Raw genomic sequence first — 27,541 nt, 5'->3', positions numbered from 1 at the left:
AGGATTAAGATGTGAGCAGCATCTTTCTTGCCGTTTCAATTTAACACTCAAGGCTCACCTCTGAGGAATGAAGTCTGCAGTCTAGAGAACACCTCTGAGGAATGAAGTCTGCAGTCTAGAGAACACCTCTGAGGAATGAAGTCTGCAGTCTAGAGAACACCTCTGAGGAATGAAGTCTGCAGTCTAGAGAACACCTCTGAGGAATGAAGTCTGCAGTCTAGAGAACACCTCTGAGGAATGAAGTCTGCAGTCTAGAGAACACCTCTGAGGAATTAAGTCTGCAGTCTAGAGAACAGGTTGGGTTTCTTTGATCTCTGTTTGTCCCCAAGGGTACAAAGATTGTCTTAGGGTCATTTTTCATTTACACAACACAAAAGCCACACACACATGAGAAATTGAGATTATGTGTGCTACTGATTGAACTCAGCGAGCAGCTCCTTGAGAGAGAGAGAGAGAGAGAGAGAGAGAGAGAGAGAGAGAGAGAGAGAGATCATAGTTCACTTTGGTTAAAAAGGCTAGTCGACGGCATCAGGAATAATAAAAGAGGAGCTTTATTGAAGCTGTAACATTTAAAATAATGTCTCTTTTTCAAACCAAAATAGAAACATAACTTAAGAGCGAGTGTTCCAGAGACGTTTCAGTAGATAAAAGCCTGATTGGACTGACTCATGTCAAAACTTTAAGGGATAGCGTACTATAATTGTTATTCATATAACCGACTTGCTTCAAAAGTGTTGTATATAATTAATGTATCGGACACTCCTAACTTCAGTCTAAATAACAAAAAGGACTTTGATCTCTAAATACAGTTGAGATGAAACATTGGCTTGATGACATTTGGTTGATGAAATCTGAGATCAGACAGACCACAAAGACAGTGACTGTGCAGGAGGTCAGTAGTTTGTGTCTTCTTGTGCAATACAGCAATAGTTCTTTATCTCAGTCATCTCCTTTTTGCCAAACTTTCTCTGGAACAAACACGACTAAGAAAAACTGTTTTCAGATATACCCAGCGTTTGACAAAGTACATACCAGTGCATTTAATAAAAAAGTAACATAAAATAACTATACAATGTTCTCCTGGTACTTTGAGAATTATTAGATAGTCCTAGACAAGTGGTAATAATTTCCCCCTCTTTTGTTAAAAACAAAATAGACCCTGATTGGACGAATCCATGTTTAGGTAACAGTCTGAGTGCATACACAAACACAACAAGGTATAAAAAAGTTACATAAAAATATGAGAATATTTGTACACAAAAACACAAACAACATAAAAATACTAAGACCCATCCTCAAGTACTATAACTGATGCAACTACAAGTATAGATTCAATCAAACCTGGATTTAATTAAAAGCTTTGGGGCATAGCTATTAAACTTTGGTTTCAGAATGAGCACCCAACAGTTAAGTGAGAAAAACTGTTTGACAATCTCAGCATTATTACGTTGACAAACTCCGACTTCCATGTTTTGAGCTTAAGACTGAAAAATGGAAGAACATTCTTCATGCTTCAAGCTTTGAGAACATGCTTGCTGCTTTTAGAACGTCCAATTAATGACTCAGATCAAACAAAACCATCAAATAGTTACAATACAATACAAGGCCAGCAGAGACAAAAAAATAAAAATATCTAAACAAACCTGTCTAATCACTGAAATAACAAATATGGATGTGTATGCCAGAGATGGGTGTAGAATATATAGGTTATAGCTCAGCCACTTCTGTTGTATCTCTTTGCCTATTGGCTATAGCTCATCCACTTCTGTCCTATGTGAGGCTTGCTCAGAGCCCTGCTCAGAGCCCTGCTCAGAGCCCGAGCCCTGCTCAGAGCCCGAGCCCTGCTCAGCCGGACTAGCAGGTTCCAGGTATAAGTTGCCAACAAGGTGCAGAATCTCAGACTGACTGGACAAGATGTCAGGGTTGGTATGGAAATGTACAGTCTAACATGGTCTTGGTGTGCATGGACAAGTCCCACGTACTGAAGAGGAGGTGTGTGTGTACGTGTGCCTTCATGCGCGTGTGGTGGGGGTTGAGAGCCTGTCTCAGGGAGATCTCAGGGAGACGTGGGTGGAGCCATTCACATAGAATAACAGCAATCACACGTCTGTGGATGACAAACTCACACTAACAGCCAATAGAAAAACAAAAAAGCTTTAGATTTGTTTGGCCTGTAACGAAGTGCTCAATACTCAATACAGTGCCCCTAATCAAAATCAAGTTGATCCTTGATGCGAATCAACAGAAATTAGGGTTGACCCCAATTATTTGACTGGTCGAATGTTTGGTAGATAGGCTGTTGGTCAACCAAGATTTTTTTTAGTTGAGCAGTAGCGAATATATATTTTTATGGCACAGGACATGCCTGTCTTATTCGCGGCCATCTCAGTGAACTAATCCATTGCAGAGGTCGCGGGGATGGCACAGTCCAAGAAGGGGCACGTGGCTTCACAATGTACTTCCCTCTCCAGAACACGGTCTCTCCTGCCAATTTGTGAACATTCATTGTTTCATAACTTCATAGTGTGAATTGTTGGCATCTGATTGTTAGTGTCTATCAATTCCCCATTACATATGTAGTAGTACATTCAGTTAATTCCTATCATTTCTAATCTACAAGGTTTTTTTGGATACGGTAATGTGTGTTAATGCATTCAATATAATATAATTCCAGTCTTTTACCGTTGTCATTGTCGGAGTGGACACGTTGTTTGCAGAGCGCACAACCTATGCTACACTAGTGAGAAACAAGTTTGGTTTATTTCATTCCATTTACGAGTTTTGTCAATTTAGCCATTGTCTTTTGTTTGGAGTGCTCCTGTCAATGTTGAGTTCGAACGCATTCCTGATTACCCATATAAGTAGGCCTATAGGCTACCTGGCCTGCAGGCACATGTAGGCATATAAATATGCCCATTTGGGGATCTGATAGCATTTCTGTTCGGCCTAATGCATTACCACTGTGGAGCTTCTCAAAGTAATCTTTTCTTCCCCTCAAACAGCAAGCAAACAAAGTCTGTTTTTACATCCATTGAGAATGACAATAGTTCATCAATGTATTTGAAAAATCTTTCCAGCTCTCTACCTTTCGATAAACACTCAGTGGTGAAAGGGAAAAATGTCATGCTCTGATCCAGTGGAAACATCATAAAATAGGCCTACCTGATTACTTTTTATCCCTTGCACAAACAGCCTAAAGGTGTGTCTCATTGGCTCGCAAAACTCTTGAGGGCCCAGAATATTTTATACAATGTGGCAAGGTTCTTCAGGCCAGACCCAAGTTAATAGTTGATACAATGTTTCAAGTTCGTTACAGACAGGCCATGTGTAGCCAATGTGATTTATAGGATATTTATTTTTATCAGGATATTTTCTACCTGCAGGCTGCAATGTTTTTATTTGTTGGCTTTATGGGCTCTTTTTACATAGTTGGCAATGGCAATAGAAGTAACTTTTTAGGTTTGTATCATTTTCATTTAGATTTGGAGATAATTTTGACTAACCACATGACAATGATTTTGAAATACAAAGATGTTATTATAAATGAAAACTGCTACACAAAAATGTGCATATGAAAATCATAACTGGCACACAGATCGGTAGAAATGGTAAAATAAATTTGCAATCCACATGAGAAAGTTTGCTGACTCCTCGTGTAGCCTATTCCTGGCAAGTTCAGGACAGTAACGTCAGAATCTGCGAAGGCCAGTAGGAGCAGGAGGACGGTCGGGACAGATAAATTCTTTAAAAAAAAAATCTTTATCCCTGGTTCCCTCTTGAGTCATTCGTGCTTATTTCATCAAACAGTGTGCTTATAGCGTCAGACAAGCTCAATGCATATATAGTTGATTTGATTAAAACACATAGGTTGTGTCTATACATGGAAAAATACACGTTTTAACCAATCGATTGGTCGAAAGAAGAGACAACTTTCGGTCGACCAAGATTTTTTTCAGTAGGGGACAGAAATACACATAATTTACTTAACAGCTAAAAAGAAGAATTACCATTGTCCCCCCAGAAGTTTAGAAAGTCAAATAAAGGTACCATATTGTGTTTGTACACACAAGAGGGAATCAAACAGTTCATTATTTCAGATGGAAGCTGAATCGCACTCACGTGAAAACACACGTGTACACACTGCCTGGTAGAACTAAGTTGGGATGCTTTATAGGCCTAGCTGATAGAATTTGCTGTGCAAGCAGACACAAGGTTACAATCTATAAAATATTCTGAACCTACACACTTACACTTACCCACTGCCACATTTTTTAAACAACAATCTAGCACTTTCTCATTCTAAAACCCACTATACATCTAAGCGTGATATGCTCTTCAGGGACAAAAAAATACCCCCATCTTGACCACTGAATTGAAATCAAAACTTCCAAGGTGGTGACATTTCCATCAATAAATAGCTTCAGTGGCATTTAATGTGTCTTGTGTTTATAGTATTATATTATTGGTCAAGACCTTATTTACTGGTGCTCTGGTTGGTCACAACTCTCTTCTCTATCACTGCCTTGCGGGAGGAGGAGACGGGGCCTAAGCTGACCTTGCTGGAGGACCCGTTCAATCCTACAATGCCGCTCTGTGAGCCTACGCTGGACTCTGCGGCTGAGCTCTGCTCTGTGGTGTAGAGGACTCTGTGTGAGCCAGAGAGGCCGTTCCTCTGCATGGACCCCTGGGAGAACCCTAACACCCCTCCCTGGCCTTTCTGCACCCCACTACCTCCGCTGCTACCCCCCTGTCCCTCCATCACCAGCATGCTCTGTGACCCTGATAAGCCCCCTCGCTGCAGGGAGCTACTCTGCTGCAGCCAGGCCTGACCCCCCTGAAGGACCTGACCCCCTTGTACCAACTGACCACTCTGAAGAACTTGCCCCCCCTGAAAAACTTGCCCCCCCTGGAAAACTTGCCCCCCCTGCAGCATTTGCCCCCCTTGGAGCATCTGCCCCCCCTGCATCACCGGCCCATCCACCACCATCATACCCTGAGAACCAGACATGTTCCCCATATGGATCAGGCCTCCCTCTCCCCTGCCAAGGGTGCCCTGAGCCTGGGTACCGGTCACCACCCGTTGCCCCTGCAGCACCAGGCCCTGGGCCGAGCCTGACGGAGGCCCGTTGACCATTATCATGCCCTGTATGTTGGGAACCTGTTGCTCCACTACATAGTGCATCTGCTGCACTACGGGCTGCATCATAGGCTGCATGGTGGTGTAGTACATAGGCTGTTGCTGCAGTAGCAAGGTCTGGCCCTGGCTTCCTCCCACCATGTCCTGCTTCTTCAGAGTAGACAAACGATCTGAACGATCTGACTCCCTCACCACAGTCCTCTCGACGTGTGTCACCTGGGCCGGGGCAGGGGGCGGTGCTGGGGCTGGGACCGGGGCGGCGGAAACCACTCTGGACGCCACATTGGTCGTCACACTGCTGGCTGCTGTTGGCATGGAGATGATGGGTCTGGGTGGCAGAGGGGCAGAGACTTCGGTTTGGAACCTCTCTCCGCGGCACACCTCGGCCAGGGTCTTGAACTTTGGCCCCAGGTCATTGAGGAACTGGAGGTCATTGTCAGATTCCAGGAGGCTGCAGCATCCCACCGAGCCCACAGGAGAGCCCTGGCCCTCGTAGTCATACACCAACATACTGTCCTTCTGGACGTGGTTTTCAGCTGCACAGTGAGCTTTCTGAAAATACAACACAGACCCACACAGACATATGTTACAATACAGACACATCAATTAACTCCATCGCCTGCCACTATTCATTATACCATACATTCAGTGTATATAGATCGGTTAGCTGACAAGGTCACGGAAATTATGTGCCCGCTTCAATGGGGCAGAAGTCCTTGAGTTTTTGTGATTCTGGATGGCCAGATAGCTACCAACAATGACAAGAAACTGCCATGAGGGGAATCGTAAGTGACTACTTTCAGCTAGTTTCTGATACAATGTCTTGTTTTGAGGTGTTTTGACTGATTTCATGTCAATGCTAATATGGCAAAAAATACGCTAGCTAGCTAACCAACAACTGCAATGATGTATTTGACAGACATCAAGTGCTTCAATAAACATTTGGAGATTAAATATAGTTTACATATTGTCAACAATCTAAGCCAACCCCGTCTGTTTTGCCCCATAATTGCGCATATGTCGGTTTTGTTGCTAAACAACCAACCTGTCTATTCTACCAGTTAAATATACACACAACCTTTCATATATGGACACTGTATTTCTATTTGTGCTCTCTACTCCATGTTGATGCACAATCTACTGACCTGACAGTCAGAGGCTGGATTTATTTTCTGCCTCCTTACCTGAGAGTAGTACTCCTCCAGGTAGTGATCAGGCAGGGCGATGCCTTCATAGGCTCCTCCTCCCTCTCTGCTCTCATACTCAGAATAAAAGCCCCCTCCATTCCCATGGCCGATTATCTCTCCTCCATTCTTATATCCAATATCCATAAGGCCGTCTGATTGGTAGAAACCACCGCCCATCGTGGAGGAGGAGTTCTGTAACTGACCACCACCTATCATTATCCCCGCCCCTCCGGTCGTTGCTGCAATGGTTCCCGCGTTGGCCATTTTGACCCTTCCTGTGTCGACCTGAACTGGTGCGTTCAGCAGAGGTACTTCCTGTAAGAGGTCAGGGGTCAGAGGGTTAAAAAAAATTGCTGTGACATCTTGGACCATTAACCCCAACGAGAATCATACTACCATAGTGGAATCATTCACACAAAAGATTATCTGTGACCCCGCACGCACACACACCATTCTTTCCCCTTCTTACCGTGTTCTCCCCCTGTCCCTCAGTGTGGTAGGAAATGAGTTGTGCCTTGGCGTCAAAGGGCATCTCAGTGAAGCCCCCAGGAAGACCTCCGGCACCCCCACACGTACAGAACAACAGCAGGAGAGGGATTACTGTGGAGACAGGACCATGAGAGGGGGGTTAGACGATACATAAGAGTAGCAGCTTCAATTAAAAACCGAGAGCTATGACAGAGCTATGACCTGCCATTATACGGCATAAGCAAGAAAGTAAAAGTAGGGCTGATGCTGACTATACAGTGAGATCCAAAAGTATTGGGACAGTGATACATTTTTTGTTGTTTTGGCTCTGTACTCCAGCACTTTGGATTTGACGGGTGAACCGTTTAGAAATTACAGCACTTTTTGACCATAGACCACCCATTTAATGGGACCAAAAGTATTGGGACAAATTTACTTATGTGTATTAAAGTAGTAAAATGTTATGTATTTGGTGGTCCCATATTCATAGCACGCAATGACTACAACAAGCTTGTAACTCTACACATTTGTTGGATGCATTTTCTGTTTGTTTTGGTTGCGTTTCAGATTATTTTGTGCCCAATAGAAATTAATGGTAAATAATGTATCGTGTCATTTTGGAGTAAATTAAACTAGAACATGTTTCTAAACACTTCTCTATTAATGTGGATGCTACCAAGATTACAGAAAATCCTGAATTAATTGTGAATAATGATGAGTGAGACAGCTACAGCGGCATAAATATCATACCCCCCCAAAAATGCTAACCTCCCCTGTTATTGTAATGGTGCGAGGTTAGCATGTGTTGGGGGTATGATATTTGTGAGTCTATAACTTTCTAACTCATAATTATTCATGATGAGCCGTAATCACAGCCTGGTCTCATAGACTAGATGTAATATAGTAAATGTAAATCCACTCACAGTACAATACTGATGTATTTACAAGTGTAGCAGGAGACCAACTACTTTTTTTGTTTATACCGTATAATTTAGTTAAAGGGGCACAGCCATGGGTGGGCCAGGGAGGGCATAGGCCTACCCACTTGGGAGCCAGGCCCACCCATTCGGGAGCCGGGGCCCAGCCAATCAGTTTTTCCCCACAAAAGGGCTTTATTAAAGACATAAATACTCCTCAGCAACCCCCCTGTGGCATTGTGTTGTGTGACAAAACTGCACATTTTAAGTGGCCTTTTATTGTCCCCAGCACAAGTTGTAATGATCATGCTGTTTAATCAGCTTCTTGATATGACACACCTGTCAGGTGGATGGATTATCTTGGCAAAGGAGAAATGCTCACAAAAAGGGATGAAAATGAATTTGTGCACAAAATTTGAGATAAATCGTTTTTTGTGCATATGGAACATTTCTGGGATCTTGTATTTCAGCTCATGAAACATGGGACCAACACTTTACATGTTGCGTTTATATTTTTGATCAGTATATTTGAGGTGTCGACTCAGACTTGCTCTGACATAAATATCAATCAAGTTCAGGCAATGATGTTTGATTAGGCATTAAAATGTCAGTCTTAAAATGGCGCAATAGATGACTTAGTGATATGGCTCTCTTGTCTCCTCAACTAAAGCTGGGATTGTTTAAAGACAGATCAGTTCAGAGCTGTGTGAGAGAGGAGGGACTATGGGAAGAGTTTAGTGTACCAGCCATAGAGATAGATAGAGGATTCATCATGGATCTGACCCATTTTAGCATGGACATTTCCATTGAGGGCTTCCACCATGCATCGGCCATTTTAAAGTAGTCAACTGGGTGGGGATTCCTATGGGCTGTAGCTTCAATGGCGCAGCCCATGCTGTCACAGACGCTATAAATGGCACAGATATAAAGATGAGTCATCTATCTATCTCTATGGTACCAGAATATTTAAGAGGATCGGCCTGACTGAGCAGGGCTCTAAGCAGAATTACTGATCTACAATACAAATCCCCTTGCATCAGAAATATCTTCTCATTATATGATCAAGATCAGTGAATCTGCGCCTAGCTCAGGCAATCCCCATCCCCTCGATGACTAACTCTAGCTCTATGTCACAATGATGACTTTGATTTTCCCACTATTGTAGACATTGATGAATCCAGTTGGTCAAAAGATTTGTCCTGAAAATATGGAATACATTTCCCTTGTTTCACTGCAAATCCCTGAATGCGTTCTTCCTTTTTTTTCTTCTAGATGATGACATCATACTCACGCAGTAGCGTCAGCAGACCCAGGAAGAGCAGTCCAATTGCTGCAGGCCCTAGCACAGCCCCGGTAGAGCCCTTAGCTCCTCGCGTCGCGCACGCCTTCCCTTTGTCCGCACACGTGCAGACATCTACCTTTAGCTTCTGCGGGTCAGGACACGCGTGCCCCTGCTGGTCGCGGATCTCCATGGCAACTGCATAGGAGCCCGGCCACAAATCCTTTTGGGACCTCAGGATGGTCGAGGTGTCTGTAGGGTCAGAGGTTAGACACAAACACAGTCAGACATGAGACAGGTTGTCAGATAGATATACTACATCTGTCTGGGGATTGGGACCACAACATGGACGGTATCACTTTCCTTCATCATCTCTATGACTAAGGAAATAGGTATGTCTGTCAAATCAAATCAAATCAAATTGTATTGGTCACATACATGTGATTAGCAGATGTTATTGCGGGTATAGTGAAATGCTTGTGCTTCTAGCTCCGACAGTGCAGTAATATCTAACAAGTGATATCTAACAAATTACACAACATATACCCAATACACACTAATCTAAGTAGGAATGAATTAAGACTATATACATATGGACGAGCAATGTCAGAGCGGAACAGTCTAAGATACAGTAGAATTGTATAGAAAACAGTATATACATGAGATGAGTAATGCCAAATATGTAAACATTAAGTCATTTAGATACCGTAGAATAGTATAGAATACAGTTAAAACATATGAGATGAGTAATGCAAGATATGTAAACGTTATTAAGTGACTAAGATACAGTAGAATAGTATAGAATACAGTATATGTGATGTGATATGCTTGGCTATGCTACCACTCAGTGTAGCTCTTCTTGGTTACTAGACTAAATAACCCTAATGGTTTTATTGTGTGCTATCATCATCTTATTCCCTCAGTAGGAACTCCATTCTCCAGGCCCCTCACCGTTTAGGTGCTCGACCACCCACACTCCCTCTGTTCCCTCTGGGATGATGGTGAAGGTGAAGGGGGCTCCGTTGGGAAACGCATCCTTGTCCACTGCAGTCACGGTAATAGCATCGGCTGTCATACACATGGTCTGGACGTTACTAGTAAGAGTGGGGCAGTGGTCGTTCAAGTCCTCCACCTGGATGGCTACCGTACCCGTGGCTGTCTTAGAGGGCATGTCTGAACAGGAAAAGAGTGTGACAATCAATCAATCAATCAATCAATCAATCAATCAGTCAGTCAGTTAATCAATCAATCAATCAATCAATCAAATGTATTTATAAAGACATAGAAAGGAAGTGTACCCAAAAGCACTTCAGCCCAGCTTGAACAAACGGAATCATGTGCTCGACAAGTAAATCCCAAAACATTCCTTACCCCAGGACACTTGAACAGGTGACTATCAGGGAGAATACAGAAAAAGGAGCACTCTGTTTCTGCATAGATCTGATGGATTTATTAACGGGACAAACTAACAGGCTGACGTTTCAGCGTAGTTCGCCTTCATCAGAGCCTTGAGTAGGAAAAGGTTGTAGGCACTAAGCGAGTGCTAACCATGGCTCAGCCTCCACTTTGAAATTCTGGGGAATTGAGAAAGTTTCTCTTTCCACCAGATGAGGCAATATCGCGAGGAAATTGCTACCGAGAGAGGCATTTTGGACGGACTGCTAAGACGCAGTCGAGCGAAAGGGTCAGCTCTTTCTCTTCTTTTGTAAATATGTTTTTGTTTATTTCTCTTTCCTTTGTTATTATTCAAGTGGAATGCACTGTATATGTAGGAAGGAATCAAGAAGGCTTATTATAGTTGGTTAAATAGCCCATGTCTAGTTGATATTATTGACAGCTCTAAATTATTGTTTGAAAAACATGGCAAGTGTGACACTCCCCTGTGAGGTTAAATAGGTGCCTCCCACCTTTTCCTACTCAAGGCTCTGATGAAGGTGAACTACGCTGAAACGTCAGCCTGTTTGTTTGTCCCGTTAATAAATCTATCAGATCTATGCAGAAACAGACGGCTCCTTTTTCTTTATTTCCCTGGATAGTCACCTGTTGAAGTGTCCTGGGGTAAGGAGTGTTTTTGGATTTATAAAGCCCTTTTTTTTACCATCAGTTGTTGTCACAAAGGAATAGGGAAGAAGATTGTTAGGGGAGGCAACCCATTTCTGATTTTGATAGTTGTCATGCACATTGTTATTTGTTATGAGTGAAAGCTGTGTACTCCTGTTAAGTGACGGCGCTTTAGCCCACTCTGCTGGGTTAAAGAGTACTACAACAACCCTGCTTGTAGGGCGCTTTCACAGATAGAACAATGAGACAGATATGTCACCTGATGTAAAGTGAAGCATCCGATTGGCGTTACCACTCACTCAGCCCACTTCTCAGAGTAGGTGTTCCCTAATGGAAATACATGCTAGAACGTGCAAATACGATCTCGCTAGCTTGTGCTTGACTCTGCCCACCTTCTTGCTTGTTCTGGCCACTATGATTCATTTGTTCCCATTTGAAATGACAGGCTGGGGTCTATCTTGGTTTAGTTATACAAATCTTTGGTGCTACCCCATGATGTATATAAATCATTGGTGCTACCTCCTGTTGGTGGAAACAGAGTACTACAGTTCATCTGCTTGTGAGGCTGGTCTGCTCCCTCTGCTGGTGTATGTAAAGCAGTACTGCTCCAGTTTGTTCCACAGCCCAGACATACCACAATTATGATTAGTGTGAAACATATCACAAGATAAACCTATTATATAGATGTATTAATCAAATCCTTGACTACAGGAGCCGGATTCACAAAACATTACTTACGAAAAAACGTAAGAAGTTTCTTAAGGCAAAAATAAGAAGTTCATAAGATAGTTTGTAAATGCAATTCCTCAAAATGTTCTTAGTGTAACCGATATGAAATGGCTAGTTAGTTAGCGGTGGTACTGTTACATTAGGAATTCATAGTTTTCATAGGAACTTCGTAAATATATTTTCTAAGAACTTCGTAAATATAATCTTATGTGGCATTGACATTAGTGACGTGCTTGAAACCAATAAATAAGCCTATGTGACAGGGATGATATGTTTTGGTTATTTTGTTGTTTTTCACACATTGGTCATTATAGCCATCAGACTAGCTATATCAAAACCAAAAATGGATAACTAAGGAAAGAGCAATAAAAACTTCAGCAAACAATAGCTTGAAGTGATGGTGGAGGAAATAGCAGCCAGGAAAAGGTTGCTGTTGGGGAGACTTGATAACTGCGGGGTCAATGCAGAGACCAAAAAGAGAGGATGTGTGAGAATGGCCGAGTCTGTCGCCGCCGTCGGGGGTATGGCAAGGGACAGTGACGGCGTAAAAAATAAGTGGTCCGACATCAAATCGGCTGCAAAGAAGAAGGGAGCTGAGAGACCATTCACATGGAACAGCTGGAGGAGAAGGTGTCGTCCATGATAGGAGACGGTGGTAGAGGGACTGCGCGACCGTTAAATTAGGTAGCTCCGTTAGCTAGCTAACGCGTAACGACATTATAGCCAACATAGCTAACGATGTTAACGTTAGCGAAGTTCTTCTTTGTAAAATGACGAGATAGCGCTAGCTATTTAATGTTATGGGTGTAAGATGGCACAGTTATGGCATCTGTTGGTAAATGTTAATTACGGCAACTTCAGTGTTTTTACCGGTGTGCTTGAGATACCCGGATGTATTGCAATGTACTTTACAAGACTGGTTACTCGCATCAATGCCTCTGTCTCGTCATTTAACATCCAAACATGGTGTCAGAGAATCGGATAACTAACCATGATCTCCGCAAATTAGAGTGAACTGTTCTGGTTTACAAAAAAATGCTTCCTTGAGTAAAATGTTAACGGAATTGACCTTAGCTAGAGTGAGTTTTCTAGTTAGTAGTTAGCTTAAGTGTTGTTAGCACCGGTTAGACATGGCAGCGAACATTCCCCCTCACGCCGTTGTGAAGCTCAGCGGAGATTGGAGCACGAACTGGGATACGTTTAGAGGACAATGGGAGGACGATGCACTAGCCACGGGACTTCTGGAAAAGGACGATGATGTAGTGGCTGCCACTTTGAGGACTATAATAGGAACTGAATGCCGACACATATACAAACACAACCTGAACCTAACAGCAGCTCGGCAAGGTAACGCAACAGCTATTCTTGATGCTCTTGAACATTACTTTAAGCCAGCAAAGAACGTTATCTGCGAGCGTTATATTTTCGGTTGTTGCAAACAGGAGGACGGGGAGTCCATTGACAGCTTTGTCACCAGCCTAAGGGAAAAGGCATCTACATGTGAATATGGTGCTTTAAGAGATGAACTGATCAGAGATAAGATAGTGCTTGGTATAGCTTATGAGGGCACGCGCAGACATTTGCTGAGAGAACGTGACCTGACGCTGGTCTTGGCAGTGGAAACATGCCGTGCAGCAGAGCTTACTGATATACGGATAAGGTCCACGGAGCTAGAAAGGCAACATATGGACAATGTCAATGCTACATTCAGGCAGCTAGTAAAGAAATTCCCCTTTGCCACAGCTAATGCTAATACTACAGCCAGCTCTGCAGTAGACAACCCCAAAACATTTCTCATGGACGGGAAAAAAGAACACTGCCCAGCCTATGGGAAAATATGCAAATCCCGTGGTACAGCTAATCACATCACAAGGGTCTGCATGAAAAGCAAGAGAAAGGAGGGTAAAGTGAACTCCATTGAAACAAACACAGATGAAGGGAACAACAGCACTGAGGATGTATATGCTAGCGAGTTAGGGCAAAAGGAAAAAAGTGGTTTGTCACTCTACTACTTAATAATAAACCACAGCAATGCCAGCTAGATTTGGGAGCCACATGTTAAGTTATGAGCCTTAAAGACAAAAGGAGGCTCACGCCCAGAGACAAACTCACACAGAGTAGCACCAAGCTGCAACTGTATTCAGGCCAATTCATGAACTCTTTAGGCCTGTTTGTGACATAGTGTGTTTTACGTGGCCAGAAACACACCCTTGAGTTTGAAATAGTTGAGGCTAGTCAACAGCCATTACTGTCAGGTTCTACATGCGAGCGCCTCGAGCTTATTAACTTCACCATCCCAGCAGACCTTAACATTGTAGACAAAGTCCAGGCTGGGCCCCTGAGCAAGGAGACACTCCTAAGCAAATACCATGATGTCTTCAACTCACTGGTCGAGTCAGTTCCCGGTGAAGTCCACTTTGAGTTGGACACAGCAATCCAGCCTGTCCAGTGTGCACCCCGCAGTGTACCAGTGGCCATGAAAGCAGCTATGAAGGCTCAGCTTGAAATATATGAAGCAGATGGCCACATCACATCTGTCACTGAGCCTAAAGACTGGATAAGTAATATGGTTATCATCAAGAAACTAGACAAGCTACGGATATGCATTGATCCTAAACACCTCAACCGGGCTCTGCGACGTTCACATTACATTATTCCCACGTTGGAGGATGTTCTTTACAAGCTCCCAAAGGCCAGAGTCTTCACGCTCGTGGACGCCAGAGATGCCTTCCTGCAGTGCAAGCTCGACGAGCCCAGCAGCTACATGACCACCTTTTGGACACCCTGGGGCAGGAAGAGGTGGTTGAACCTCCCGTTTGGGGTCTCCGTGGCACCAGAGGTGTATCAGCGGAAACAGCACGAGCTGTTGGTGGCTCAGTGGTGTGGAACCCATAGCGGATTACATCCTCATAGTGGGCTGTGGGGACAGTGATGAGGAGGCAGAACGTGACCATGACGCCAAGCTGCTGGCCCTGATGGACAGATGCAGACAGGTCAAGCTAAGGCTAAGCATAAAAAAGCTTTAGTTTAAAGTGCCAGAGGTCCGCTTTCATGGGCACATCTTGGCCTCCACCGGATTGAAGGCAGATCCTGAGAAAGTGAAGGCTGTCTTGGAAAGTAGTAATATTCAAGGGTCAGAGAGTTATTCCCCGGTCTCTGCGCCCTCAGATGTTGGCGCGCGTGCACTCAAGTCACATTGGAGGTGAGGCCTGTTACAGACAAGCATGTAACACACTGTATTGGCCAGGAATGCAGAGTGAAATCAAAGACTATGTCAATAAATGCAGTCTGCAATGAATATGCCATTGAGCAACAGAGAGAGACGATGATGTCCCACGAGTGACCAATGTGCCCCTGGCAGATAGTAAGTCTAGATCTCTTCCAGCACAGTGGCAAAGACTTTCTGCTGGTAGTCGATCATTACTCAGACTTCTGGGAGATTGACCTCCTCCCCGACCTCTCAACAGAGACAACGATCAAATGCTGCAAGGCTCAGTTTGCCAGCTATGGCCAGCCAGGTTTCAGATAATGGACCCCAATTCTCCGGATTTGAGTTCTGAAAATTTGCAGCAGAATGGGAATTCGAGCACATCACGTCATCGCCACGACACCCAAAAGCTAATGGGAAGGCGGAGTCGGCGGTCAAAATCGCAAATAACCTCTGCAAAAAAGCTCTGCGAGAGGGCAAGGATGCCTGGAAAGCAATCCTGCAGTGGCGCAATACCCCAACAGAAGGCATGGACAGCAGCCCGGCCCAGCGCCTCTGCCAGTAGCCAACACTCTCCTGGAGTAGCCAACACTCTCCTGTGTGGTGACAGACGTGCCACTGAAGCTACGTCACAGAAGACAGGTCTCCAAGTCCATCTACGACAAATCAGCAAAAGACTTACCTGAGCTCAGGGTGGGTGAAACAGTGCGGATGAAGCCACTACCAGGGGACCAGACGGGCCTCTGTAGACTTGAATCCTGTGTACAGAAAGTTGCACCAATACTCCTACGTGGTCGAAGTGAATGGATCACTGTACCATAGTAACAGGGTTGACCTTCGGATTGCTGAGCCAGCACCTACTCAGAATCCTGATGGTCAAAGGACGGAACCCCAGCAAGTCACATGGGGCCTGAGGCACTGGGCGAAGAGCTAGGGGATCACAGGTTGGCCGCTCTCTCGCCCATCAATACTCCCCTTAGACAGTCAGGTGACACGCCTGTGCGGGAACACGCAGTCCTCGCAGACGCCCCCTTTCTTTTCACGCTGCGGGCGTCTGTCCCAGCCACCAAAAATACTTAATCTGTAGGTTTCCCATTAGGGATTGTTGACAGACAGAGATATAAAAAAATTGGGAAAAGTGAAGAGACTATCAAAATGTGTGAAGTTGATACCTGAAAAAAAAACTAAAATGTTCATGTTGGAAATTATTACTACGATTGTTTTGTTAGTGAATTGACAGCTCCTGTCCTATTTTAAAAAAGGGAAGATGTTATGGGTGTAAGATGGCACAGTGATGCCATCTGTAAATGTTAATTACTGCAACTTCAGTGTTTTTACCATTATGCTTCAGATACCTGGATGTATTGCAATGTCCTGAACAAGACTGGTTACTCGCATCAATTCCTCTGTCTCGTCATTTAACATTAAAATATTTAACACTTCTAGAATATTGTAATATATTGCTAATTACTACTTAGCTAGATAATGCGTGTTTAATTTGTTTTCTTGCTGTATTTAAATATCCCGTAGCCAACTGTGTCTGTGGCGTAAGAAAACATTCATGGTTACAAAAGTATCCATTCGTCTCAAGACAAGGGTTTAGCTGTCCTGAAGTTAAGTACATTTCCAAGAAGAAATCCTAAAACATTATTTTCAAGATTCCCATTTCTTCTTAACGTTTTTCTTAGGAAGAAACATAGGAAAAAAATTAAGAACATTTCCAATAACTTTATTGAGGAATAGCCACTTTGCTTAACTTTCTTCACAAGTCTATAATTAAGGAAAAAATGACAGTTAAGAAGAAATGTCTTCTTAAGAAGGTTTTGTGAATCAGGCCCCTTTACTGCACATCAGATCTAGTGCCAGTCTGTTTGTGCTATCATGTCACCTCCTTGTCACTCATTGTCATGCCAAACATGACATGAAATGTTTAGCTTGACAAGGACAGCAATGGCGTTTACAAGAGCACAAACAGATCTGGGAACAGGCTACATCCGGTCAGCCTTGATGTATGGATTACGGAGTATGAGCATAATACAAGGCTATAAGGAGTGTTACAAGTTAGGATTCAGGCTCAGGGGTTATATAGACTAATGTTATATAATCTTGTGCTATGTAGAATAGGTTGTAATAAGAGATCATGTCATTTCATTCAGAAATGCTACAGAAGGCTATAGACTAACTAGTTCAACTTGAGTTATTCATGTTATGTACCATATGTCCTATACAAAGGTAGCAGATGTGATGAGGTAGCCCTCTGTGCAGCTTCAAAATCAGTGTAATCCTATGGGCAAAGATGGAATTTCATATTGCGCTAACTGTTAAGATTTTGGTTTCTCCCATGGGAGACCCAGGTTCAGATCCTTCCCTTGGCACATTGACATTCAATATACTGTAGGGTGTTGTGTGTCAAGGCTAAGAAGCTAACTGCCAAGAGGCTGAACTAGCTTACCTTGGGTCATGCAGAGAACTTTGGCGTAGTATGTCCCGTTGACCAGGAACTTGGACTCTCTGTCAGGCATCTTATTGAGTTTAATATCCCCAGTCAACTCATCAACGGTCAACCAGTTGTCTGGGTCAGAGCCCTTAGCATACCTACATCAGGAAAAACAGGGATAGTGGAAAATGTTTTGGTATATGAACTTATGCATATCGGATGGGGTTTGTGTATTTGAGCTCAACAGATCAGACTAGGTATTGCCAAATGTGTGCTGTGTAAGTGTGTGTGTGTGTGAGCCACTACAGACCTGACGTTCTGTGCAGGCTTTAGTGTGTCTCCGTCGATGGCATGGTAGGAGCCGATCACCTTGTTCATCTTGAAGTCTCCTCCCTCTGAGATGGGGATAGCCTTGACCTTGGGGTCAAACCGTGGCCCCTCTGGCTGGTTCTTCACAGCGATCTTCACTGGGTAGGTCTTCATAAGTTTCCCTGTAGAACCTCCACCACCAAACCACGATCCTCCAAATCCTCCTCCACCTCCTCCTCCACCTCCTCCTCCACCTCCTCCTCCACCTCCACCTCCTCCTCCACCTCCTCCTCCTCCTCCTCCTCCTCCTCCTCCTCCTCCTCCACCATTATAGGGTGGAGCCTGGTTAGCTACGGCTATTCCCAGCTCAAGGTATTTGACGTCTTCATAGTCTACAGACTAATGGATGGAAGAAACAAAAAGGCACATGTAAACAAATGGATCTGGTACTTGTCTTTCATTTCAGCAGAAAAAGAAAGGAGAAAATGTGTGTGTAAGTGTGTGAATGCATCTGCGTGTGTGTGTATCTGCGTGTGTGTGTGTGTATACAGTATATCTGTGAATGTATGACTGTGCAGTGTGATAGAGCTCACGCTGTACCTTCTTGAGCATCAGAACTCCCTCGTTGGTCTTGGGGTCTGTCTCAATACTGAAGTAGCCAGCCTCGTTGCCCTTGACGATTTCAAACTGAGTCGCCCAGTTAGGAGTGTACTCCAAGTCCATGTCCTCCGCTTTGAACCGCATCACCTCCACGTTCACTGTGTTCTCCTCAATACTGCCCTCATACTGCAGAACCACACAAAGAGTATCAGACACTGCATCAGCCTCTAGTGTCCTAATACTATACAGAGGGGGAGTAATATTAACCTGGTCCCAGATCTGTGTATGTGCTAGTCAACACCTCTAACTAGCATAACTAGTTAACATTGTCTTCCGACAGATGGCGCCATTCCAAAGCAATGCATTGCCATGAACAGTGGATATGGAGTCATCATCTGACGTGAGACAATGAAATAATTATATTATACAGATCTAGGATCAGGCTGGAGGAGTAATGTTCTACATACCACATCTTTCTCCAGAGTGGGAGGGTTGTCGTTCACATCCTTGATGTTGACTCTAAAGGTTCCGGTGCCGGTGTTGCCCTCTGGTCTACCGTTCAGATCTGTACCTTTCACTGTCAGCATGTACCAGTCCTGCACCTAGAAAACAAAAGATAATAAAATATACACTGCTCAAAAAAATAAAGGGAACACTTAAACAACACAATGTAACTCCAAGTCAATCACACTTCTGTGAAATCAAACTGTCCACTTAGGAAGCAACACTGATTGACAATACATTTCACATGCTGTTGTGCAAATGGAATAGACAACAGGTGGAAATTATAGGCAATTAGCAAGACACCCCCAATAAAGGAGTGGTTCTGCAGGTGGTGGCCACAGACCACTTCTCAGTTCCTATGCTTCCTGGCTGATGTTTTGGTCACTTTTGAATGCTGGCGGTGCTTTCACTCTAGTGCTAGCATGAGGCGGAGTCTACAACACACACAAGTGGCTCAGGTAGTGCAGCTCATCCAGGATGGCACATCAATGCGAGCTGTGGCAAGGTTTGCTGTGTCTGCCAGCGTAGTGTCCAGAGCATGGAGGCGCTACCAGGAGACAGGCCAGTACATCAGGAGACTTGGAGGAGGCCGTAGGAGGGCAACAACCCAGCAGCAGGACCGCTACCTCCGCCTTTGTGCAAGGAGGAGCAGGAGGGGCACTGCCAGAGCCCTGCAAAATGACCTCCAGCAGGCCACAAATGTGCAGGTGTCTGCTCAAACGGTCAGAAACAGACTCCATGAAGGTGGTATGAGGGCCCGACATCCACAAGTGGGGGTTGTGCTTACAGCCCAACACCGTGCAGGACGTTTGGCATTTGCCAGAGAACACCAAGATTGGCAAATTTGCTACTGGCGCCCTGTGCTCTTCACAGATGAAAGCAGGTTCACACTGAGCACGTGACAGACGTGACAGAGTCTGGAGACGGCGTGGAGAACGTTCTGCTGCCTGCAACATCCTCCAGCATGACCGGTTTGGCGGTGGGTCAGTCATGGTGTGGGGTGGCATTTCTTTGGGGGGCCGCACAGCCCTCCATGTGCTCGCCACAGGTAGCCTGACTGCCATTAGGTACCGAGATGAGATCCTCAGACCTCTTGTGAGACCATATGCTGGTGCGGTTGGCCCTGGGTTCCTCCTAATGCAAGACAATGCTAGACCTCATGTGGCTGGAGTGTGTCAGCAGTTCCTGCAAGAGGAAGGCATTAATGCCATGGACTGGCCCGCCCGTTCCCCAGACCTGAATCCAATTGAGCACATCTGGGACATCGTGTCTCGCTCCATCCACCAACGCCACGTTGCACCACAGACTGTCCAGGAGTTGGCGGATGCTTTAGTCCAGGTCTGGGAGGAGATCCCTCAGGAGACCATCCGCCACCTCATCAGGAGCATGCCCAGGCGTTGTAGGGAGGTCATACAGGCCCCACACACTACTGAGCCTCATTTTGACTTGTTTTAAGGACATTACATCAAAGTTGGATCAGCCTGTAGTGTGGTTTTCCACTTTAATTTTGAGTGGGACTCCAAATCCAGACCTCCATAGGTTGATAAATTGTATTTCCATTGATTATTTTTTGTGTGATTTTGTTGTCAGCACATTCAACTATGTAAAGAAAAAAGTATTTAATAAGATTATTTCATTCATTCAGATCTAGGATGTGTTATTTTAGTGTTCTCTTTATTTTTTTTGAGCAGTATATATAAAAAAACGGAGTGTTTAATAACAATCTGTCTACTAAAAACAGCGTGCATGCGGCCGGGAAGTCCATGTCCCATCGCGCTCTAGCGACTTCTGTGTCAGGCCGAGCGCATGTACGCTGACACGGTCGCCAAGGGTGCGGTGTTTCCTATGACACATTAGTGCGGCTGGCTTCCGGGTTAAGTGAGCAGTGTGTCAAGAAGCAGTGCGGCTTGGCGGGGTTATGTTTTGGAGGACGCACGGCTCTCGACCTTCGCCTCTCCCTAGTCCGTATGGGAGTTGCAGTAAAGGGACAAGACTGTAACTACCAATTGGATATCATGAAAAAGGGGTAAAAATAAAGACAAAATAAATAGAAAGAAAAAATAAATAAATAAAGATGGGTGACTATGCTGTATGTACCTCTCTGTCCAGTGTGGCCCGTTTTACTCTCAGTTCTCCTTCTTTGGTGATGTAGAACATGCTCTCTCCTGGAGGCTCCTGTTTAATTATGCTGTAGGAAATCTGAGAGTTCTCATTCCCTGGTTCGTCAGCGTCTGTCGCAAACAACTTCATGATGAGCGTGCCTACAGACACAGAAAAAAAAACTGTCATCAACACTAATATCTCTATTAATGTTCATCAAATAACATTGCCCCGGGACATTTAAAAAACATTCATGGGATGTTGTCATGCTATCATTAAACTTGGCAACCCAGAATGAAAATCTTGCACCAGCTACTCGATTATTAGTTACGTTGTCTGTCCATGAGAGATTATGCTGTCATTAGCTGGAAAACACGATGGGATTGCATTGGCACATTCCCATTTTCTTGGGGAAGTTGTAAACATTTTACATTTTACATTTGAATCATTTAGCAGACACTCTTAAACAGAGCAACCCACTTTTCTAGGGGAAGTTCTTGATTTATTGCCAAACACTTGCCTTCTGGGCTGAGCTCGTACACCTCTCCTGGGTAAATATCACCGAAAATAGGAGGGTTATCATTTTGATCCACAACTTGGACCCTCAAATCAATGTTCTTTTCTGCTTCACTGCCATCAGTGAACTTAGCGGTACCTGACAACTGAAGAGAAAAAAAAACATCATCATCATCATATCTATCTATCTATCTATCTATCTATCTATCTATCTATCTATCTATCTATCTATCTATCTATCTATCTATCTATCTATCTATCTATCTATCTATCTATCTATCTATCTATCTATCTATCTATCTATCTATCTATCTATCTATCTATCTATCTATAAACCAAAGGACATCATACATTGCGGCAGTACTAATACACCTGTGCTATATCTTCAGTTATTTGGCTCTGCTGTAGGTGATACTCACATTGTACATGGCGATAGTCTCCCGGTCCAGGATACCAGTGATGCGTACAAAGCCGGTGTCAGGGTTCACTATGAACAGGTTGAAGGGGTATTTAGAAGCTCCCACCCCAGTTAGAGAGTACTGCACATTACCAGTCCCATCATCTGAATCTGACCGGATCTGAAACACAGGCACACAGATAGACAGATAGAGGAGTGAGTCGACACAAACACAAAATACAACAAACATGACAGCAATATTAACATTGCTAGAGACAAGAGACACATATTTAGAGAGTTGGACCAATGTGGTTTCCGCATTATAATGCATTTACAGTACCAGTCAAAAGTTTGGACACACCTACTCTTTCAAGGGTTTTTCTTTATTTTTACTATTTTCTACATTGTAGAATAATAGTGAAGACATCAAAACTATGAAATAACACATGGAATCATGTAGTAACCAAAAAAGTGTTAAACAAACATCACTCTCCTTCTTGGTCAAATATCCCTTACACAGCCTGGAGGTGTGTTGGGTCATTGTCCTGTTGAAAAACAAATGATAGCCCCACTAAGCGCAAACCAGATGGGATGGCGTATCGCTGCAGAATGCTGTGGTAGCCATGCTGGTTCAGTGTGCCTTGAATTCTAAATAAATCCCTGACAGTGTCACCAGCAGAGGACCCCCAGACCAGCACACCTCCTCCTCCATGCTTCATGGTGGGAACCACACATGTGGAGATCATCCGTTCACCTACTCTGCGTCTCACAAAGACACGGCGGTAGGAACCAAAAATCTCAAATTTGGACTCATCAGACCAAAGGACAGATTTCCACCGGTCTAATGTCCATTGCTCGTGTTTCTTGGCCAAAGCAAGTCACTTCTTATTGGTGTCGTTTTCTAGTTGTTTCTTTGCAGCAATTCGACCATGAAGGCCTGATTCACGCAGTCTCCTCTGAACAGTTGATGTTGCGATATGTCTGTTACTTGAACTTTGTGAAGCATTTATTTGGGCTGCAATTTCCAATTTCTGAGTCTGGTTACTCTAATGAACTTATCCTCTCCGGAGGTTACTCTGGGTCTTTCTTTCCTGTGGCGGTCCTCATGAAAGCCAGTTTCATCATAGTGCTTGATGGTTTTTCCGACTGCACTTGAAGAAACTTTCAAAGTTCTTGACATTTTCCGGATTGGCTGACCTTCATGTCATAAAGTAATGATGGACTGTTGTTTCTCTTTGCTTATTTGAGCTGTTCTTGCCATAATATGGACTTGGTCTTTTACCAAGTTGGGCTATCTTCTGTATACCACCCCTACCTTGTCACAACACAACTGATTGGGTCAAACGGATTAAGAAGGAAAGAAATTCCACAAATTAACTTTTATTAACAAGGCACACCTGTTAATTGAAATGCATTCCAGGTGACTACCTCATGAAGCTGGTTGAGAGAATGCCAAGAGTGCAACGCTGTCATCAAGGCAAAGGGTGGCTACTTTGAAGAATCTATAATATTAAATACATTTAGATTTGTTTAACACTTTTTTGGTTACTACATGATTCAATATGTGTTATTTCAGTGTTGATGTCTTCACTATTATTCTACAATGTAGAAAATTGTAAAAAAATAAAGAGAATCCCTTGAATAAGTCGTTTTTTTTATTTAAGCAGGTAAGTTGACTGAGAACACATTCTCATTTACAGCAATGACCTGGGGAATAGTTACAGGAGATGAATGAGCCAATTGGAAGCTGGGGATGATTAGGTGGCCATGATGGTATTATGGGCCAGAATAGGAATTTAGCCAAGACACCAGGGTTAACACACCTACTCTTACAATAAGTGCCATGGGATCTTTAGTGACCACAGAAGGTCAGGACACACGTTTAACATCCCATCCGCAAGACAGCATCCCTACACAGGGCAATGACCCCAATCACTGCCCTGGGAATTGGGATATTTTTTTTTAGACCAGAGGAAAGAGTGCTTCCTACTGGCCCTCCAACACCAATTCCAGCAGCATCTGGTCTCCCATCTAGGGACTGACTAGGTCCAACCCTGCTTATCTTCAGGAGCAAGCCAGCAGTGGGATGCAGGGTGGTATGCTGATAGGTATGTTCAAACTTTTGACTGGTACTATACCATGTTAGCTCTCCATTAACATTATGTCAGGAAAGTCTAAACAATGCTATGTAACTGAATATCTAGAATTAGAACAATATTCTACATTCTAAAAGTTGACTTAACTCTCTAAATATATGGCTCTGCTAGCGACCAATTGCACCTCCGCCATGTGGCATTACCTTGGCGATAAACTCTTTCTTGGTGTAGTCTACATTTTCTTCTAGTTTCTGGGGAGGGATGATCCATTCCCTCTTGTGTCTCCTTAGCCCAGCGGAATGACGTGCCTCCACCACAGCCACAGACACTAAAACCTGCTTTCACAAAACAAAATACATCAATGGTTACTTTCATGGATAACAGTGACATAGCATTAGCAGAAACCCCAATCATCTCACCCACCCCATCCACTATCAATGTGTCCAGAACATATTAACTGATTGCTCCTCCTTCTCAAGTTCTCATAATTCAGACAGGTCTAACAAATGGTAAATACCTGGCAGAATTATACTTTATGGTGAGTGATTGTGCTTGATTGTGCCATGTTTTGGAGAGAGAAAAAAAGATAAAGAGAGAGAGTATTACTTGTATTATGCTTCTCTAGATCAGCGTATCTCAATTTCCAGTCCATGGACTGGGACAGGTGCCTGGCATATTTTTTTACCTGGTAGTCAACTATTTTATCTCCCATTTTAGTTTGGGGTCCTGGTATAGGAAGAGCCATTGTTGTATGTCCCTCTCCTGTAGTGAGTTACTCTTTGATCTGTCATTCAAACACTCAGGTTCCATGAGTTTACTGTGACTTGTAATGAACCTAAACCAGAACTTAAACCTGTTATGATACAGTGAACATCCTAAACCAACTTAAGTACTGAGGCATAACTGTGAAAGCAGTGAGACCGTGCCAAGCCTACTGCAGACCCACCCAGCCAACCACTCCTAAGTAAAGAATAGTTATTGTAGCTCACAAGGAGGAGTATGAACCTGTATATAATAGTGGGTGGGCACGTGAGAACAAAAGATGTATCAGGACTGGCAAAAAACAAATGCCAAATGGCATCCTATTCCCTATATAGTGCACTACTTTTGACCAGAGCCCTACGTGAGTCCTGTAGGCCCTGGTCAAAAGTAGTGCACTAAATAGGTAATAGGGTGCGATTTGGGATGTATAACATGTTTGACAAATAGCCCTGTGGATGGAATGACCAACAAGCTTTGACAGCCAGATCATCGTCAACATGAAACTGTTGTCACTAGTTACCACAGCCATAAAGTCATAATTATGGCTAAACCCTGCGTATTTCTACAATTGATCTTCTTAAAATCTGATTTTAAACTTAACCATAACCCTAATATTAACCACAGAGTAAATTGTTGTTTTCATGAATTTTTACTTTAGGCAGGCCTAGCACATTTTGACTTTGTGTTTGTGATAACTGGTAACAACGACATTAAGTCAAATTCATGCCTTTTAAAGACCATTTGAGTGAATGCTGTAGAAATACTATTTTCTATCATGTACAAGGTTAGGCTAGTTCCGCTATATCTCTCAGTTGTGATCCGCAGCCATGAAACACACCCAAAACCCACTGGGCACACACTGGTTGAATCAACATCGTTTCCACGTCATTTCAATGAAATTACGTTGAACCGTAGTGGAAAAGACGTTTAATTGACTTTGTGCCCAGTGGGACGGTTCTGCAAGGTTGCAACTAGTTACCACAGTCAAAGTCATAAACCCCTACTTATTTCTACAATTTATTTTTTTAAATTTGATTTTAAACCCAACCTTAACCCTAACATTAACCACACTGCTGACCTTGTGCCAAACCATAACCTTAAATTCAGACCAAAAAGCATTTATTTGTTTTCAGGTATTCTTATGATAGGCCTATAGCCAATTTTGGTGGAAACTGTTCTGTGGATGCCATTTTGAAAATGTATTGTAGGAGGACTTATTCATATTTCAAAACTCCTTTCAAGCAGTGCTCTCAAAATGAAAGGGATTATTTCTCACTGTCACGAGTGAGAGCAATGTTACCATGACACCTGTGTATATGCAAATAACAAAACACTAAACTTTTGAGATTTTCTCCTTTTTATGGTGGTTCTGGCTCGACCTGAGGGTTATAACTAAGTAACATGTCAGTCCTATGTGACCCCCGAGTAAAGGTTATGGGCTCTTGATTGACTGGGTTATATGCCTAACCACCTGAAATGTGTGGCCTAAAGATTATACGCCTACTGTCAATATTCGTTAGAAAAGTGACACATCTTTATTTTGTAACCTCAGCAAAATAATAATTGTATAGACCTACAGAAAGAATGGGTTCGCTTGTGGACGTCATAATCCCTTTGATAGCCAATGAGTTGTGTGCACTTGTCTCGCGCATATTTGACCGGTAGGCTGTCACCTTTTATACAATTTATAAAAGTGTTTATTACACAACTCCTTTTTGTATTTTTAATAACGGCCAGTGGCGGTTCTAGACCATTTCAACTGGGGGGCCAAGCTGGGGCCAGTTGTACTGTTAGAGGGGCCAGTTACATTAGACGTTATTGTTGTCATATCGTTTTCTTCACTGCATTACAGGCATTAGCAGGCAAAATACCATGTTCCGCGTTGCCACTGTCTAATAACGGATGTAAAAAAAGAACGATAGGAAAAATGTGTTATGTTAGCCTTATTTGTTAGCGTACTACAGCCAAACATATCTGTGCGGTTTATGTGTCAGAACGCCCATGTCGGAACGACCAAAAAACGAATACCAACAAGAAAAGTGGAAAATTGACAGTGTTGGGTAGTAATTAAATGACATTTTTGCAGTAGTAGTGTTAGATTAACTAAATTCAAATCTTGGTAGTGTTTTCAGTAGGTCGAGTTAAGTACTTTTTGGTATGTACCGTGTAATTTAGCTAACTACTGAAACGAACTAACGTTACACACTATTTGTTTTACAAAGAATAAAATAACATCGGTGAATTTATTTTTCACCATCAGACCTGCCTATAGCCTAATTCTCACTTGAAACATCGTTTTTGTGTTTAATATGATAAATTACAGATTATGTTAACATCTAACTACATAGGGATCTGTTCATGCAATTTGTATTATATGACATTTCAAATTTAGATATGATAATTTTTCACATAGTAGTTTGGATCTCGTGAACTAGGCTACTTTTTCAAAGTAACTTTAGACTATATTGTTCTTAAGGGTAGCTTTAGTTTAGCTTAACTTCTTCCAGTGTGACGTAATTGGTAGCGGGTAAACTATATTTTCCAAGTAATTTAGCTTCCCCAACACAAAAAAAATGTATAATCCAAAAACAACGCCGGCAACGTCAAATAAGATAACTCACCGTGAATGTAAGTAGCAAAAGAGCAGCGGCGGGCAAAGAAACCCGATTCATGACCGGAAGAATGTCCCAAAATCCAAACACCTGAGCTAGAATCCGAGCTATATCCACAAGCGAGTCCTCGACGTTATAATAGTGGACGTGGGTGAGAGACTTCTTTCAGTGCACTGTTGATGTACTGTAAATTGAGGCGGTGCCTCCTCTCTCTTCTTTGGT

General features: G+C 43.2%; 1 protein-coding gene across 1 annotated transcript; it reads right to left on the bottom strand.

The window, feature by feature from the left end:
- Positions 1 to 535: 535 nt before the first annotated feature.
- Positions 536 to 27,541, bottom strand: LOC106560387 (desmoglein-3). The gene is made up of 14 exons (XM_045687747.1): positions 27,329 to 27,541; positions 24,149 to 24,280; positions 21,872 to 22,030; positions 21,457 to 21,598; positions 20,934 to 21,097; positions 18,800 to 18,934; positions 18,333 to 18,518; positions 17,734 to 18,131; positions 17,439 to 17,581; positions 9,940 to 10,161; positions 9,001 to 9,240; positions 6,794 to 6,924; positions 6,322 to 6,639; positions 536 to 5,689 (listed from the first exon to the last, which is right to left on the bottom strand). Exons 1-14 carry the CDS (start codon positions 27,377 to 27,379, stop codon positions 4,475 to 4,477), a joined length of 3,636 nt encoding a protein of 1,211 aa, XP_045543703.1. The 5' UTR covers positions 27,380 to 27,541; the 3' UTR covers positions 536 to 4,474.

Source organism: Salmo salar, chromosome ssa10 (genome assembly GCF_905237065.1).
Source record: "Salmo salar chromosome ssa10, Ssal_v3.1, whole genome shotgun sequence".
In the NCBI taxonomy this organism is placed as follows: domain Eukaryota; kingdom Metazoa; phylum Chordata; class Actinopteri; order Salmoniformes; family Salmonidae; genus Salmo; species Salmo salar.
The sequence above is the reverse complement of the archived record's forward strand: the minus strand, read 5'-3'. Positions and strand labels throughout refer to the sequence as shown.